The sequence below is a fragment of the Hippopotamus amphibius genome, chromosome 12 (assembly GCF_030028045.1).
Source record: "Hippopotamus amphibius kiboko isolate mHipAmp2 chromosome 12, mHipAmp2.hap2, whole genome shotgun sequence".
Classification (NCBI taxonomy): Eukaryota; Metazoa; Chordata; class Mammalia; order Artiodactyla; family Hippopotamidae; genus Hippopotamus; species Hippopotamus amphibius.
The window spans coordinates 1,375,908-1,392,688 of record NC_080197.1 but is presented as its reverse complement, the minus strand read 5'-3'; the positions used below and the strand labels follow the sequence as shown (position 1 = coordinate 1,392,688).

Sequence of the window (16,781 nt, the reverse complement as noted above, 5' to 3'; positions counted from 1 at the left end):
CCCTGTTCCAGTTGCTGGGCTGCGGCCTTCGCGGTCAGCCTCCTCCGGGCCTCGTCCTCAGGGTCCAGGGCACGTGCCCTCTCGGGGGGTGCGTCTCTGCGGGGGCTGAGGGGCGGGCGCTGGGGCTGGGCCAGCCGCCGTCCGAGGCCCGGGCGGGCGGCCCCCAGAGGCGCCCCAGGAGGGGCCGGCGGTGTCCCCGGCCTCCCCCGGGGACCGAAGACGGGCCCGCGGGTCGGCGGGGAGGCGGGCGGGCGGGCGGGCGCGCGCGGGGGGCCCCGCCTCGGGCACCGGCTTCTCGCTCGGGAGCCGCCTCTGCAGCCCCCGGGAGCCGCCCCGTGTCTCGGGGGCCGGGGGGCCGCGGGCCCTGCGCGCCGCCCGGCGCTCCGCCCGCGGGCTTGCCTGTCCCGCGCGTGGGGACACCGATTCCGCCTCCGGGCGCGCGCGGGTGGGGTCGGGCGGGCCGGCCCGCGCCGTGGGCTTTGCCCTGCAGCTGAGCGCTCCCGGGGAGGAGGCAGCATGGCCGTCGTGGGCCCGGCCCCGCGGGAGCGCGGTCACCAGCAGGAGCACGCTGGCGGGCGCCGAGCTGCCAAACTGGCGGCCAGCAGCTCGGCTGCCGTCAGAGGAGGAGCAGGAGCGATGCAGGGCTGTCGTCTGGCGCTTGGGCCTCAGCTCCGAACCCGTGCTGTCTGCTGCGCGGGGATGGAGCCGGGCGCCGCAGGCGTTCCCGCTCTGCTAGCTGGCGGTGCGTTCGCCTTGGGGGGTGCCGCAGGGATGGGCGAGGGGGGCACGGGGGCTGGGGGGGACATGGTTTTCTTCCGGGTTCTGTGCTGTGTGGGAGCCCGGGCGAGCGGCCCCGGGCGTCCTGTGTTCGTGCAGTGGGCGGGCAGGTCCGTGGCAGGTATGGGGCCGGGGACCCAGAATCGTCAGTGTGGAGGGGCTTTGGGGGGCGGGGGGCTGGTGAACATTCCCCGTTCTGTTCCCACAGCCCTCCCCAGAGGCTGCCCTGGTCCCTGTCATGCTCTGCAGACGGGGCTGGTTTTGATCCTGCCCTTCAGAAAGGGAGTGACTTCCCATCCCTGGACGCATTCAAGAGCTTCTTGAGTCACCTGCCCAGGCAGGGGGAGACCCGGCAGACCCCCGGCCTTGCCAGCTGCACACGCCATCCTTCGTTACACTTTATTCTCCCGGTGCCCTGGGACCCCCGCCCCTGCCAGGTGCTGCACCCGCCGCCCGCTGGCCTTCCTGCGCCCCCACCGCGCAGCACCGGTGTGTGGGACTCCACGAGGGGGCGCCCGAGACCACCGCTCGGAGCTCCACGCCCCATCAGGAATGGGCGGCCAGGCGCGCAGCCCCTCGGGTCCGGGATGCCGGTGGCGTCGATGGGAGGAGAGGGCGTTGCCCAGGAAGGGCTGCATGTGCACAGCGAGGGTGGGGCAGGGCTGGGCTGGAGCTGAAGCCATTCCGGCCTCCCAGGCCCCTACTCCCCGCAGGGGAGCAGATGCTGGGCTGAGGGTGATGGGCAAGACCATTTCTGAGATGGAGGGGTTCCTCTTGGCCTTGCCAACCCCTTTGGATGTGGGTCAGGACCCAGTCCACTACCCTACTGCTGGGGCTGTCTGCTGGCTGGTGGTGCGGGCTGTCCTGGCCGTGGGCAGTCGGGTGGGGAGCACGTCTGGGCAGGCTGGGGTGCTCCTGGGTCTCTTCCCAGCTGCCGTCCTCGGGGTCCCTCGGGCTCCTGGCTCCCCTGGGTTCCTTCTTCCTCAGGACGGCTTCTTGGAGGCTGTGGGAAGTGGACCGAGGTTAGGCCAGGAGGCATGACAGTGGCCCCGTGTGTCCTCTCTTGCAGCGACACTGGGCTCTCATCCAGGGCCTTGTGGGCAGTTTCTGGGAACCCAAGAGCCCACACTTGTTCCCGACAGCAACGGACACTGGGGCAGGGTGGCCCCATTGGAGGGTGAGCCTTGGGAATTGGGTGGAAGGACAGAGCCTCTCCCCAGGTGTGTATGTGACCCTGGAATCGGCCCTGTCTGGTGCCTCCCTTGCCGCCTTGCAGAGGGCCTGGGACGTTCTGGATAAGCCGAGCTCACGGGGAGATCCTCTCAGCATTCGCAAGATGTGGGCTAGGTGCTTCCAAGGGCCTGCCTCTGGGCCCCAGGGAAGGGGCATCTGGTCCTTGAGACCCTTGCAAGCAGGACCTGTCAGGGTGCTGGGCTTCAGGCCTGTCTATGATGCAGAGCGAGCTCTGGTTCTGGATCAGACGAATCAGGTTGGAATCCTGACCCCATGTACCATCTCCGTGACCCTGGGCAAGTAACCGTATCTCTGAGCCTCAGTTTCCCCATCTGTGAAGCAGCAATGATTCGTCACCAGGCAGGGCCGTGAAGCCCAAAAGCAGTAAGGACTGGATGCTGCCAGGGACACAGATACAGGAGTGCTGCCCTGGCGCTGAGCCGTGTGGCGCAAGCTGCGTGAGGGCCCTTTCTCACTGGCCACCCCTGTGGGTGTTGGGGGGTGCGGTGCCTGCTGGGAGGGCCCTGCCCCCGCCCCACTGGACAGGTGAGGGGTGTGCTTGATTCAGTGTGTGGAGGCATATGCTGCGGATTGTGTCCACCAGGACAGCTTCCGAAAATGCCCAGCCGGCTGTTCTGTGAGATCTCACAGGTGTGCTGGCCTCCACTGCTCGCCCGGCAAGTGCAGGCCGTGGTCACCTTCCCGGCGACCATAGCGCATTGTGGCAGGCGCAGCCCAGCCTGCGATGGGGGTCTGACTGAACAAACACCAGGCGGCCTGCAGTATCAGCTCAGGGGTTCAGAGGCTCTCGCAGGCGCCTGGCGGCCCAGGCCGCGTTGCCACTGTGGCTGGAGCGGGAAGTGGGAGGTGTCCTGATACCCTCGGCCGGGGGGAGCTCCCAGGCACCACCCTCGGCAAACAGGTGAGCAGCCCCTCGCCCCCCAGAGGGAACGACACACCCACACGCAGGGGCAGCGCCCTCTGCGGCTGCTGGTCTTTGAAGATGGACCAGAGGGTCCAGGAGGCCCCATCCCCTCCCGGGTGGGACTGGGAAAGGGGGAGAGGCTCAGGACCACCAGGCCTGGGGGCTGCTTGTGGCCCAGGACACCCCTTCTCCCCTGGGACCACGAAGATGAGACGACTGTCCTCGGTGGTGTCCCTGGAGCCTCACGCTAGCCCTGCTACCGCCCCCTTTCCAGAGGGAAGCTGAGGCTGGGGGTGAAAGGGAGCAGCCCAGAGAGGAGGAGGTGGAGTCAGGGTTCACCCAGGCCTTACGGGGCTGCTCTGGGAGAGGCTCGGGGCTGGCCGCTGGGCTCCCAGTAGACAGAAAGGCGGGGTGGGGGCATGGGTGCCACGGCTGCCCTGCCCCACCTACCTCTGCTCCAGGGGTCCGAGGCCTGCTTCCTCTTCTGCGGGCCCCGCCCACGCTCCTTGGTGCAGAGGCACGTGGGCCCCTCCCCTGGTGAGCTCCCCGTAGCCCCCACCTCGCTGCTCAGGCCCACCTGTGGGGATGGGGGGTGGTCATGGTGAGGACCCTCCCCCAAGCCTGGGGCAGCCCTGGTGCCACAGCCCCACCCCAGCGTTAGGCTGGGCACCCACCTCGCTGTCTGAGATGTCTGGCCCGTCCAGCTCATCCGCCTCTGGCCACCGTCCTTGGGCGTCGCTGAGCTCTGCAGGACGCAGGGTGTGGGTCAGGCCAGGCTGGTGGCCTGGGAGTCTAGGGGGAGCTCAGGCCTCTCACCTGCCAGACTAGGACCAGTGGCAACAACTCTGCAGATGAGGAAACTGAGGCACAGAGGGACCAAGTAACCTACCCTGGGGTCGCATCCAGGTCCAATGTCTCCAGCAACTGGACAATGACCCCAGCAGCTGGGGTGACCCCTGGCCTGGTTGCTGGGTGATGGGGAGCTCACTCCCTGGCCTGAAGCCCTAACTGCAAGGCTGCTCTCCCGTCACGGCCTGTGGTCAGAAACGTGCCCTCCTGGGCCCCCGACTCCTTCCTGGTTCCGCAGGTGGGGGGAGCCAGGTCCGAGACCCCGGGTTTGGTGAGTCAGGCCCGGGGGGCTGGCCAGGCCCTGGGATAGCCCCCCGCCGGTGCCGACCTCTGTGCCTCCCTCCTCACCGTCGTGCCACTTCCTGTGCTCTCGGGACCCCAGGTCTCATCCTCACCTGGGTGGCCATCTCCATCAGGGCTTTGCGGGCAGGTGGCCAGGTTTGGCCTCCCTCTGTCCTCATCTCCTGGCCCACTTGGAGAGGGCAGGTTAAGGTGGGGCCCTGGGAGAGAATGTGGGGGTTCCTGGGGGGAAGCAAGTAAGTGACTTGAGTTCACATGAGGCCACGTTCCTGCCCCCAGCCCGGCCTTGGGCACAGGCTGTGGGACCCTGGCTGGGGCTGCGGCTGGAGGGCCAGACATCTCCCGTGTGGTGGGACTCAGGCAGCCAGGCTTTCCCCCCGGGAACTGGCTGGTGGAGCAGAGGGGAGGAGAGCAGCCCGGGGCCACAGGGTGCCCTGGGTGGAGTATGCAGGGCCAGGAGCAGGTGTGGTCCCTTACTGCAGGAGCTGGAGTCTCTTCCGCCTCTGGCTCTCTGGCCCCCTTGGTGCCATTGCTGAGTCCCTGTGAAGGTGGCTCCCCTCCCAGGGGAGGCTCAGGGCTGGGCGTGCGGGCACTTGGGGGGCTGAGTGACCGCGGCTGGCTGGCAGGCTTGGGGGCGCCGTCCCGGCCCCGGCCCCGGCCCCGCTCCGAGAGGTCCAGGGGCTTGTCTGGGACGTAGTCCCGTGTGGCCGTGGCCTCCTTCTCCCGGGGGCTGCCCGGGCCTGCGGGCCGGGGTTGCTGCCCTCTGCGCAGGGCTGCCCCGGTCACCTCGCCCTCAGGACCCTCTGAGTCAGAGCCGGCTGGCGGGGAAGGAGGCGTCTCTCCAGGCCCCTGTGGGCCCCGCGGCCGGGCACTGCCGGCCTGCCTGGCACTGCGGGCCTGCCCCCGTGCCCGCAGCTGCTGGGCCAGGAGCAGGGGCAGTGCTCCCTCCAGCTGCGGGTCCCGCACACCCACTCGGGCTCCCGGCAGGCCCAGCAGGCCCGCGGGCTCCTCCCAGGCCTCCACCTCCCCCGCCTGGATGCCCTGGGGCTGGGGGCCACTGGGGGCTGTGGCGGGGGCCCGGGGGCTGCCACGGGGGCTCCCAAGGTGCAGGGCCAGGTGGCGGTTCAGGAGGCAGAGGCGGTCAGCCTGGAGGGAGCGCTTCAGGGACTCGCGGGTCTTAGCCGAGGGTCGAGAGGCCTGCAGGAAGCTGCGGGCAAGGAGAAGCCCGGTGACCGTGGCGCACGGTCACCCCCATTCCACAGGGGGAGCCAGGGGCCCAGGGCAGCGAGGCGAGCGCCCAGGTCCCATGGTGGGTAGTGGGGAGGGGAGCGCCCGGCCCCCGGCGATCATGGGCCGGGCCAGAGTTGACCTGGGGCCTGGGGGCTCTGAGGAGGGACCTGGCCACCGAGGCCTGCCCCCCTCCTGGGCATCAGCTGCCCGCCCGGTCCCCGGGAGCGCCCAGCCCACCTGTGGGCCCACCACAACCCCGCCCCCCCCCCCAGATGTGGTCTCAGACCACGACGAGAGGCTTTGCGTGGGCTCTTCTGAGAGGAGTTCCCAGTCCCCAACTCCTACCCCCACATCCCCCCACCCCGCTCTGGCCATTCAGAAGATGTCCACGTGGGAACTGTGCTCCGGGCATGGTGCCTGGGAAAGCCAAGCCGGGGAAGGGCGGGGCTCCTGGAGGGATGACGGGAGGGACTTCCCAGGCTACCGGCCGCTTCCCCACAGGTGGGACCAGAGGAGGGGACGGGGTGCCCAACGCTGGCTGCTCCTGGTGGTGGCGGTGAGTGGGGCCTCACCTGTCCAGAGGGAGGCTGCGCTCGCCAGGTGGGCTGGATGGGCTGCTCCTGGCGGGCGGCAGTGGGGACGTCCCGTTGGCGGAGGCCTGGGACCCAGGCCGCACCACGGCGATGGTCCCGTGTAGCTGGTTGGAGATGCGCTGGGGGCTCTGCGTGGGGTGGTTGGGTCAGCCTGGGTGGGGTTGGCGGCTGCCCTCTGCCTCTTTCTCTGTGTGACCTTGGGCAGGTCACCTACCCGCTCTGAGCCTCGCCTCCACCCACGTCCCATGGAGCTCAGGGGTCCCTGCTCAGCACGAGGACGGGCAGGTGCCGGGTGCCGGGCTCACAGCAGGGCGGGCAGGTGCCCGCCTCCTGTCTGGGGCTGCCCGTGAAGAGGAAGGCTGGGGTCGGGGTCCCTTGCCCTCACCATGGCCGGGGCCCGAGGCTCAGGCAGGTTGGCCCCTGGGGAGATTTTGGCTACTGGAGACGTCCCGTACCCCACCGGCCTTTCTGTGGGAGGAGAAGCAGAGGCAAGACGGTTGGGAGGTGCTCAGAGGGGCCAGCTCAGCCCCTTTGCAGTCCTAGGGCACCAGCCTCCTGGCCTCCCCCGCCCCCACAGCCTCCTCTCCCCGAGGACCCGCACCTGCGTGGTGGTCATCCTCCGTCTCCTCTTGGCCTCCCGGTGGCTTCTCGGTGATGGTCTTCCGGGCACCCAGGGAGGGGAGCAGCAGGGGCGACGGGGGGTTCGAGGTGCCCTCCCTGAACTGGAGCTTGGGCCTGTCTCCAGAGGGGAGGCGAAGATGGGGCAGGTGAGGGAGGGCAGGGGAGGGAGGGCAGGTGAGGGAGGGCAGGGCCCCAGAGCCGCTCAGCAAGGCCAGGGCGCCCTGCCGGGGGCCAGGCTGCTGTGCGGGAGACCAGGGGACCAGGAGAGACCACCATCGTTGGCTCACACCAACCTCTCAGTGGAACGGAGGCGTCAGAGCTGCCCTGGGGGCGGAGGCCCAGCTCCGTCTCTAAGGGGCCTGTGCTTGCAGACCAGGGAGGTCGCAGCCTGTTCCGGGGTGCTGGCCTGTGGGAGCGCCTTCCCCCCGGCCCCCGCACCATGTGCCCGGGGCCCGTGGACGTGCCAGGCTCCTGCTGTGGGTGGGGTGTGGGGGTTGGGGTGCTGGGCCCAGTGTCTCCTCCCAACTCACCCTGGGCCCCGAAGCTGCTTCACCTCCTCCTTCAAGGCGTCATTTTCCTCCTGCAGCCGCGTCAGCTCAGTGGCTGCAGAAAGCATTGGTTAGGAAGGACTGGGGGAGGGGAAGCAGGGAAGGGTGGGGTCCTCACAGCCCCCAAGAGCCCCCTCCTGTCCCGGCCCCATCCCCCGGGGACCCCCCTCCCTCCGAGGGAAAGGGGCTTGTGCATCAGCAGGACCCGTGAGACCCCAGGGCTCTGCGGGACCCCCGTCTTGGGGAAGAGGGAGCTGAGGCCCCGAGAGGGCAGGGACACCCGTGCCCAGGTGACTGACCGAGGGGGCATGGGGGGCCGGCAGGGGGCCTTGCACCATCTGTGCATGAGTCGGGGTGCGGAGACCCGGGATTGCCCCTCCCCCTCTCCCAGAGACCCCTCGTCAGGCTGAGCGGCCCTGGGGGATAGTGGCCCCCGCAGGAGGGGGGCGGGTGCAGGAGGCCGGGGGCGGGGCTCACTGAGGAGGAAGACGTGCTGCAGGCTCTGGAGGAGGGAGCTCTCGAATTCCTGCTGCTTCTTCCTGGCCAGCTCCTGGGTGACCATGCAGCGGTCACACAGGCCGGCCCGCAGCCTGCGGGGCCAGGGGGCGAGAGGCCGCTCTGAGGAGGAAGGTGGGACCCCCACTGGCTTCGTCCCGGGACGCGCCCTGCCTTTCCCAAACTGTGTTCCGGGGAAGCCCTGCCCCACCCCCCGCCCTGTGGGCTGAGTGTTCCACGTGCCGTCGGGTTTGGGAAGGAAGCGTCACATGCCGTTTACTTAAGGCTCTGAGAAGTCCTGCAGTGCTGTAGCTCAGGACAGAGCTTCCCGAGCGCGTCCGGTCCTCCCCCGGCCCGGCCCGCCCCGCCCCCACCGGGGCCTGGCGTCGGTGCCCCCACCTGTCCTCCAGCGCCCGCAGGTTCTCCTTCAGCGCCTGCTGCTGCTCCCTGAGCTGGTGGTTCTTGGCACAGAGCTCCTCCACCCTCTGGGCGTCCCTGTGGGGGGAGCCGGGGCGGAGCTCCCACGCTGCCTGGGGCGCCCCAGGCCGCCCCCGCCAGCCTCTCCCACGGCCGCCGGCCTGGAACTTCCTTGAGAAGCGGGACCCCGCAAGGGCCATGCCCGCGTGCCCCAGCGGGAGTGTTCACCACCCCTTAGGGGCTCTGTCCCGTCCATGTGCCACCTGCAGCCGCGTCTGGGAAACGGGGGCGTGGGGAGCCTGCCCACGGGTCTGCAGGACTCATGACGAGTCCTGCTGTTGAAAGTTACTGGTCCCGGAGGCGCCCTGTGTGGACGTGGCTCGCCCCGCCCCCTGGAGGGTCCCCGTTCCCTCCGCGGGCTCAGGGATTCCGGCCCCACCTCCGCCAGCTCCTCGAGGTACGACCTTGGACCAGAGGCTCCCCCACCCCGCACACTGAGCCTCAGTTTCCTCTTCTGCATCATGGCTGGCGGCACTGCCGGGGCCCTGGGGCCGGGCGTGGGGGGTGAAGTGAGGGGCTGGGGGTCCGCTGCCCTTCCTGTCTGCTGGGCCAGGGCCCGTCCTCACTCACCGGCACCTCTCTGAGTTCAGTTCCAGAAGCTTGTTCTGCAGGCCTGGAGGAGAGAGGAAAGGCGCAGCGGGTCAGGCGCAGCCACGCTGCCACCCCTGCAGCAGGGCCGGGGCGCTTCCTGTCCCTGGTTGTCCGGCAGGGCCTCCTCCAGGTGCCTGCCCTCACTGACTCCCCGAGGCTGCCCCCTCGGCGGGCTGCCAGCCCGCACCTGCTGCCAGCTTCCACCCCGCCTCCCGGCTACCTGGGACCCCGGTCTGAGCCCAGCCTCTCCCCTCTCCGGGGTCTGGGGCTCTGGTGCTGTCTGGAGATGCGGAGGGACCCTGATGCTGGGAGTCACCAGCTGCCTGGCCAAGTCCCGGGAGGGCTGTTTGTTTGGGTGCTGCCAGAGGTGAAATAAAATGGGCCCTTGGCGGATACCCCAGCAGACCCCTTCCTCCCCACCTCACTGTGGTCTGGCTTGGGCCCTAGGCTAGCCCAGGCAGCCCCTGGCCCTCTGGGTCTTTGGGGAGGTGACCCAGGCCCTTTGGGTCTTCAGGGTGTGTGAGCACTCTGGGAAAGGTCTCGGGAGGGTCTGGCCCAGGCACTGGAGCGAAGGGAGTGGGGTGACTGCAGCCCTGTTGCTGGTGGGGAAATTGGATGGATGCACAGGCTGGGCTGAACTCAGCTTGGGTGTCCTGGCGGGGAGCAGAGGAATCTCAGCTCAGTGTCCCGGCAAGCTCCAGACAGGCCTCTGAAGCCTTGAGCCATTCCTAGAAGGGAAGTAGGTGACCTCCCTTTCGGGGGACACGGAGGCCCGCTCCCCACAGAGGAAAGTAGGTAACCTCCCTTTTGGGGGCAAGGGGCCAGTCTTGGCCAGAGCTTCTCAGCTCTTTGTGTCCAGGCTGGTCTTTTATTTCTTTTCTCTCTCTCTCTCTCTTTTTTAAAGAGCAGTGACTTTATTTTTTTATTTTTATTTTCTTTCTTGGCTGCGTTGTGGCATGTGGGATCTTAGTTCCCAGATCAGGGATCGAACCTATGCCCCCTGCCGTGGAAACGTGGAGTCATAACCACGGGACCACCAGGGAAGTCCCCGGCTTCTTATTTATGCCCTGATGCAAGCTGAGCATTCGGGGACCACCCATCCAGGAACACACTCGGGGGTGCAGGTCTGAGGCTGGGCACTTGGCCACTTGCAGCTCTGGGCTCCGGGTCAGGACTCCCCTTCTGGGCCTGGAAGGCAAGGCTCCCAGCTTTGGCGAGAATTAGAGGTGACGTGTGGGAGGCCCCTGGCCAGGCCTTGGCCCTTAGACTGATGTCCGTCCAGGTACCCCAAGGTGCTCACCCGTGACCTCGTTCTCATGGACGTCCTTCAGCCTGTTGAGCGACTCCATGAAGCTCTCCATGGCTCCCCGTGGCCCTGCCAGGCCCCTCTGTGCTCCAGGCGTGGGGACGGCCCCTCGGCCTCTACTGCCCCTCCATTTCCAGCCTGTGAAGCAGGAAGTGGGGAGACAGTCCCATTGGCTCAGGAAGGGCCTATGGGCTGCAGGGTCCAGCAGTGGCCTGGAGAAGAGGTGGGTGCCGGTCCGGGTGGATGTGGGAGTCCTGTCTTGTGACCCCCCCACCCCGCTCTGGGTCACATCCACACCTGAGGGAGACATGCAGGGTTGGGACATTCTCACTTAATCTCAACTCCCTCATCCAGTCCTCACAGCAAAGTAGAGGCCTGGAGGCGCTGGCTCCCGCTTGGTGCTGGGGCCACGACGGTGCACAGGCTACATGCTGACAAGGCTCCAGACTGGAGACGCCCACGCCTGCCCACAGCCAGCGGGTCAGTCAGTCGGGGTGCATACACCCAGTGGAGAGCCCGCTTGGTGGGGTCTGGGCTCCCGCAGTGGCACGGATGGCCCATGGGGCCACATCAGGGGCTTTGGGGCGAGTTGGCTGTTTCTCTGCGGGAGCTGGTGACTGAGCACAGGCGGAAGTCCACCCAGCCACCCCTCAGGGCCTGGGCCCTTTTTCCTGCCTGTGTTTCACCTCCGTGAAGTGTTTGCTAAAAATTAAGAGTGTAGGGTAGAGAGCCCAAGCTGGGAGCTGGACAAAACTTGCCTGCATGTGACCGCAGCGAGCTCCGGCCCCTCTGAGCTACCCTTTCTTCCCTCTGGCAGTGGCCACAGTGCCCGTCTAGTGGGCACCAGTGAGCATCTGTGGGGTCCCGTGGGGTCCAGCTCGGAGCTGGGTGTGAGGCTGGGGCTCAGCCCGGCAACAGCTTCCTCACGGTGGTGCCAGGTGCCACCCTCCACCAGGCTAGAGCCCCTCAGTCCTTGGGGCAGACCTCTGGTGGTGGGTACCAAGGCCACCATGGCCTGCCATCATCCCCCTCTGTGGCACCGTCGGTCACAGAGCTGGGAGTCAGACCCACAGCTCACTGAGCCAGGTCAGCACAGATGCCACCAGCACAGATCCCCACCATCACTGCCTCCGGGCCAGGGGGTGGCAGCCCCTCTGGTTCCTCCTTGTCCTCAGCCCGAGGAGCCCTGAGGGTCCGCTGACCCAGAAAACGAGTGGCTGGGCTCCTGCCAGTCCCGACGCCAGTCCTGCCGGCATCCCACGCTGATCTGTCAGCAGCAGCTCCTGGTTTGCTTTCTGCACACACCCAGAACCTCACCTTTCCCTCCTTCACAGCGCCCGCCTGGGCCCAAACCACCACCCGACGGCTGGTGCACTGCCCGTGCCACGGTATGGCCTTCCTTGCTCCACCCCCCCCACCCCAGGAGGCCCTCTCGGCACAAGCCCTGGAGACCTCTGCTTAAAGCTCCCTGCTGCCTGAGGCCACACCGAAGGAGGGTGTGGTCCCTCTTGCATTTCAAAGTTTGCCTCGAAGACAGGAGTGTTTGCAGCAACAGTCCTCGAACTGCAAACCCTCAAATGCCTGCTGGCGAATGTCCTGCGGTGGCAGGAGCGACGCCATTAAGGTTCCCACACTGCAGGGTAGGGGCCAGACCCGAAAGCCAGCCCCCTGTGGGGTTCCTGCCCCCAGGGCGCAGAGGAGACGCAACTGCTCTGGGCTCTTGGCAGTCGGGGTGGTGGGCAGCCTTGGGGGTGGCATCACTAACTGAGGGGAGCAGACCCTGTGACCTCAAGAGAAGCCTGGGGCTGCGGTGAGCCACCTGGGGGGAGCCTTGACCGTGGAGCCTGGTTCTCAGCTGGGTCCTCGAACCCCAGGTCGAGGTCAGGGCACAGGGGAAGCCTTGACTTCTGGATGCGAGGCTGGGCCCAGCAAGAGGACAGTGGCCACGGGAGCCGGAGGACAGGGCCAGCTGGGGTGTGCCGGGGGGTGAGTGGCGGGAAGGTGGGACACCTCAGACGCGTTTGAGACCTGCCTGGCCTCTGGGACACTCCTGAGCGATGGCCAGGGGCGTTGGGGTGCCTGCACAGTGGCTCTGTGTTGGGTGGGTGAGGGCTCTGGGAACAAGGGGAGCTTGGGAGGGTCCCGCTCCTCGAGGCCGGGAGCCAGGGGGATGTCCTGGCAGGTTCGGCAACAAGATGCTGGGTTATAGAGGCTGGGGGAGACCGCGCTTGAGCGGAGTGTACCTGATAATCCCGGCCCCGCTTCCTGAACCTGGCTAACCCTGGTCACACCACAAGGAGCCCACTTTCCAGATGGGGAAGCTGAGGCCCAGAGAGATCAAGTCATGCCCCGCCTGCCCGGTGGGAAGTGGGAGCTGTGGCTTGAATTCACTTGGGGGCTGAGAATGAGCCCTCGTCTGCCACGGACCAGGGACGCGCTCCAGGTGGCCCTGCTCCGCCGGTCTTTGTCTTGCTGTGGGACTCCCGGGAGATGAGGCTGTGGGGCCCTCTGCGGGCTTGGGCTCCCTGCTGGCTGGGGAAGGTGGGCTGGGTAGGGGCCGAGCCACTGTGCCTGAAATTCCACCCAGACCCGTCTGTCAGGCTGTTCTTCCCCATCAGAACCTGCACCTGCTGGGCCATGGGCTGGGCCGATGCTCGTAAAGGAGCCGCCCCAGGGAGCCTGTGGTGCCCCGGGCCCGGGAGAGGCTGTGCAGGCTCCGGGTCCGAGTGAGAGGCCGGCATTGTTCCTGATGACAGCACTGCGGTGCGGAGGCCAGGATGGCAAAGTCCAAGGGCACCCCCTGTTCCCCAGCCCCCAGCCCCTCTCTGTATCCCAAACTGCCCCAAACCACCTGGGGTCCCGCCTGGCTGCCCCTCTCAGGGTCTCTGATGGGCAGGGGGAGACAGCCTTCTGCACGGTGGGCAGGGGAGCAGCCCAGACACGGGCCCTGGGCAGGATGCGCTGGTGGCTGGAGCATGGCTGGGAGGGGTGCGTCCTGCTGGGGGCCCCGAGTTTCCCAGGGAGGACCAGGGCCATCCGGCCCCTGGTGACAGTGCTGTGGGGATGGTGGGAATGCTCTGGGCGGGCAGGTGGCAGAAGGGCCTTTGGCCGAGGTGAAGTGGACAGAGTCAGTGCCTCGGTGTGGGGAGGGTCCAGGGAAGCAGCAGCAGGAGGAGGAGGTGGCTCCCCACCTGCGGCGCTGTGGGCAGGAGGAACCGGGCGGTAGAAGTACATCCGGGCTCCTCCAGGGCTGGATGGGCCAGCCCCGCTGCCGGCCTGTGCTGTGTTTGCCAGGTGTGCTAAGAGTGCTGGCTGCGGGCGGGGGGTTCAGGGAACTCGCGGCAGGAGGGCTCTCCGCCAGGCCTGGGGGGCGGTGGCCGGGGTGGGGGTCTGGGCTGCTGCCTCCGGGCCTGGGGGACCTGCGCACAGGAGAGGGTGGCCTGAGTTGCCCGCTGGGGTGGGGGTGGGGGTGGGGCTGGGGGCAGAGGCCTGAGCGCTGCTCCTCAGGGTCCCCGGGGGACCCCCGCCCCTCCTACTCTGGATGCCCAGGCTGGAAGGTATCTGCCTGGGAGGAGCCCCGGAAGGAGCATGTGGGAGGGCAGGGCAGGGGCTCCGCCACGCCGGTGACCCTGCCCACCTGCCACTCACGTGGGGCAGAGTCGGCCAGGGCAGGGGGCGGGCAAGCCCACAGGTCCCCGTCCTACCTTTCCCCTCTGTGCGACTGGGGCTAGCGCTTTACCTCTCTGAGCCTCCGTTTCCTCATCTGGGGGTAAGTCCACCCCCATATCAGGTTGTCGTGAGACTCCACCAAGTAACGTGTGTCCAGTGACACATTTCTGGGTGACGTGTACTCAGCTCAGGGCCCTGCAGATGCTCAGTTAACGGTGGATGGAGACCCCGCGTCCACCGCTTGCGGTCCCCGCACCAGCACCTCCCCCACAGGCGGCCCCAGGAGTCCAGCAGCGCTGCGTACAGGAGCCCCTCCCCTCCCGGACATGTTCAAGTGCCGTTGCCACAAATGCCCTTTGCAGGAGGACAAGAACGCCCCCACACCCCAAGTTCAGGGCAGAGGTCTCAGATTGCAGCAGGGGTGCTACACACCTGCTCACTGAGCGGACACTCAGGGTCCTCTGGGTCCTGGTGGCCGTGCCCAGGGGAGGTGCCCCCCACCCCCAGCCCCCATGCACATGCACAGAGGAGGCCACCGAAGCCCCAGCTGTGGCCTTGGGCTGGACGCTGCCTGGCTGAGCTGCCACGCCCACGGTGGTGAGGTGCCTGCCCTGCTCCTGGGTCCGCCGGGGCCCCTGGCGCATCCCTTGTGGGGGCCTCTTCTCAGCAGCCCCCTCAGGGGCAGGAGCCCTGAGCCGGCTCTGCTCCTTCTCTGCCACTGGCCTGTCTGTCTACCTACCTGCCCGTAACACAGTGACAACGGCCCAGCAGTAACCACAGCGGTGGCCGTAGTTTCCCGAATGTCCGCTCAGCGGAGCACTGGGCCAGGGCTGTACGCACTGCGTGGTGTCTCCTGCGGGGCCCTGCAGCATCCCAGAGCGGCTCTGCAGAAGCGGAGTGGTCCCAGAGACACTCAGCCTGCCCGTCACCAAGGGACCCGGCGGGGCCAGGCACACCGTCCGAGTGCTCTGTGTTCTCCGGATGAGCGTTTAAGGAGCAGGCACTGTGTGGCCAGGCTCGGCCTGCACGTGTGATCAGAGCCCACCCGGCCTCCCGAGCAGGTGCTGACGGTCCCATTCTACCGATTCAGGCACGGAGGCTCGAAGCAGGGAAGAGGCTCTGGTGTCTCCCCGTGTCCTCCGTGGTGATGGGCCAAGCCCCTTCCTTGGCAACGTGAGCCAAGTCACCATCCTGGCTGTGCCTCCGTGCCCTGGCCCAGCTCCTGGAGGCTGGAGGGAGTCTGCGCCTCCACCTTGCGCTGTCGGGTCTCCTCGATGTGGCGGGCATCCAGTGCCCACCGACCACCGGTGGTCAGGGGCCAGCCTGCCAGCGCCCAAGCCCAGACGCCCAGCAGGAGCGTCACGGGCAATCAGTCTCGGGCTCCCGTCACCCGTGGCGTGGCCCCGACAGCCCCCACTTTACAGGTGAGGAATCGGCAGCGCACAGTGATGCCTCCATCCACAGTCACCAGCGCGCAGGGGACACGGCCGCACAGTCCCTGGCGACCTCCTGGGCCAGCGCAGATGGCAGGTTGAGTCCAGAGAGGTGCCACTGCCGGGACGGTTTCTAACCTTGCCAGACACAGTCACCCAGGACACGCGTGCACATGTGACGCCCACAGCCACATGTACAGACACAACAGTATCCTAACGACATCCTAACACACACGCGCACAGCAGAGAAACGCCGTGCACATGGGTGCGGCCCTCAGCCACCACCCCTCCGCGCACACAGCGCTGCACGCACGTGGGAGACCTGCCTGCACGTGAGTGCACACACTTGTGTATCGCACGTGCGTGTGTACACATGCACAGAGGCACAAGGCAGGCTGAGGTGTCACTGGGTGACTCAGGTAACAGTGGGCCCTGCAACCTGACTCCTCGCGGATGGGCCAGCCCCGTGCCCGCTGCGCCTTCGCGGGCTGCCTCCCAGGGGCCTGACGGGGGAGGCTGAGCAGGGCCCAAGGCCCCGGGAGCCATGTGTCACCGCCCCCAGGGACACGGAGTGGAGGGCAGCCAGGGGTCCCACAGCACCCGGCATGGAGCTGGGGCGGCTGCACCGCACACCACCCCTCCCCCTTGGCTGCAGCCCTCCTCCAGGTGGGGGGGGCAGGTCGGGGGCGAAGGGCCAGGCCACCGCCTGCTGCTGGTGCCCCCAGACCCTCACCCGACGACGGGGACCTCCCGGCGCAGCAGTGCCAGGCCCAGCCTTGGCTCACCTACCCCTCTGCCCAGGAAGCCCCCTGAGGCCCCTGCCCCCACGTCGCCCCGTGGACCAGGTGCCCCAGGGCAGGCGGCTGTGCCCCCTCCCCCCGGCCCGCCCCGCTGCCGGCCCCGCCTCCTGCCCAGCGAGCAGGGGCCGGGCCTCAGCCTCCGTGGCGAGCACCCCACAGTGACCTCAGGTCGTGGGCCCCTTCCCCCGCCCCTGACGGCTGCAGCTGCCTGGCCCTGGGCCCCCCAGGTACTCACGCGGCCCCCGTCCGCATCGACCTCCGCGGACCTCCGCTCGGATCTGGATCGTCCCGCCTGAGAGATGGAAGCCAGCGCTGTGAACTTGCTTGGGAACAAGACATAATGTTGGCCAAACCCGCTTGACAGGTTTCCGATTCCCCTGGCCAGGAGCAGAAAGGAGGCAGAGACTGCCCAGAGCTGCCCGACGGGTTCTGCCATCCCACAGAAAGTGGCAGAACTGGTCGGGTCTGAACCCTCATAGAGATGGGATTGTTTTCCCATAATTACCACGGGGCTTGTGCCTCTGGCCGGAGCCGCCGGTCAACCAGGAGAACCTGGGGGCGAGGGCAGGCCAGTGGGGGTGGTGGTCACCTTGGGGCAGAGGCAGGCAGCAGCGGCGGCGCCCTCCTGCCTGTCCCTCCAGCTCCCGCGGGCTGACCTTTCTGGCCTCAGTTTCCTTGTCTGTGAACTGGGGGTAATGAGGTCGGGCCTGTCCCTACTGGAGCTCCGTAGACGGAAATCTGGAAGTGGGGTTGGCAGTGACCCTGCCGGGTGGGAGTCCCCTGCCCGCCACGGCCCCTCCACCCCCACCCAGAGGGGAGCAGGCAGGTGGCCCAGGTGGGTGGACACCTGCGGGTCTCAGAGCGCCTGGGGTGCCCTGTGGGGCCGGGCGCAGGGGCCACGGCTGGGGGCGGGCGAGGCCGGGTGTTGCGGTTT

At 67.9% G+C, this 16,781-nt stretch overlaps 1 protein-coding gene across 4 annotated transcripts; it reads right to left on the bottom strand.

The window, feature by feature from the left end:
* Positions 1-365: 365 nt before the first annotated feature.
* RBBP8NL (RBBP8 N-terminal like) lies at positions 366-16,195 on the bottom strand. Of its 4 annotated transcripts, none has more exons than XM_057703887.1 (13): positions 16,083-16,195; positions 9,940-10,083; positions 7,971-8,661; positions 7,554-7,666; positions 7,059-7,131; positions 6,509-6,642; positions 6,293-6,375; positions 5,887-6,035; positions 4,562-5,291; positions 4,180-4,306; positions 3,610-3,680; positions 3,386-3,512; positions 366-1,780 (listed from the first exon to the last, which is right to left on the bottom strand). In XM_057703887.1, exons 3-13 carry the CDS (start codon positions 8,186-8,188, stop codon positions 1,761-1,763), a joined length of 1,845 nt encoding a protein of 614 aa, XP_057559870.1. In that variant the 5' UTR covers positions 8,189-8,661; positions 9,940-10,083; positions 16,083-16,195; the 3' UTR covers positions 366-1,760. The 4 variants fall into 4 exon arrangements, 3 of the variants coding, with proteins under 3 accessions (XP_057559870.1, XP_057559871.1, XP_057559872.1); XR_009048558.1 differs by having other exon boundaries at positions 1,766-1,780; positions 4,180-4,284; XM_057703888.1 differs by lacking the exons at positions 366-1,780; positions 3,386-3,512 and having other exon boundaries at positions 3,663-3,795.
* Between the last annotated feature and the right edge of the window lie 586 nt (positions 16,196-16,781).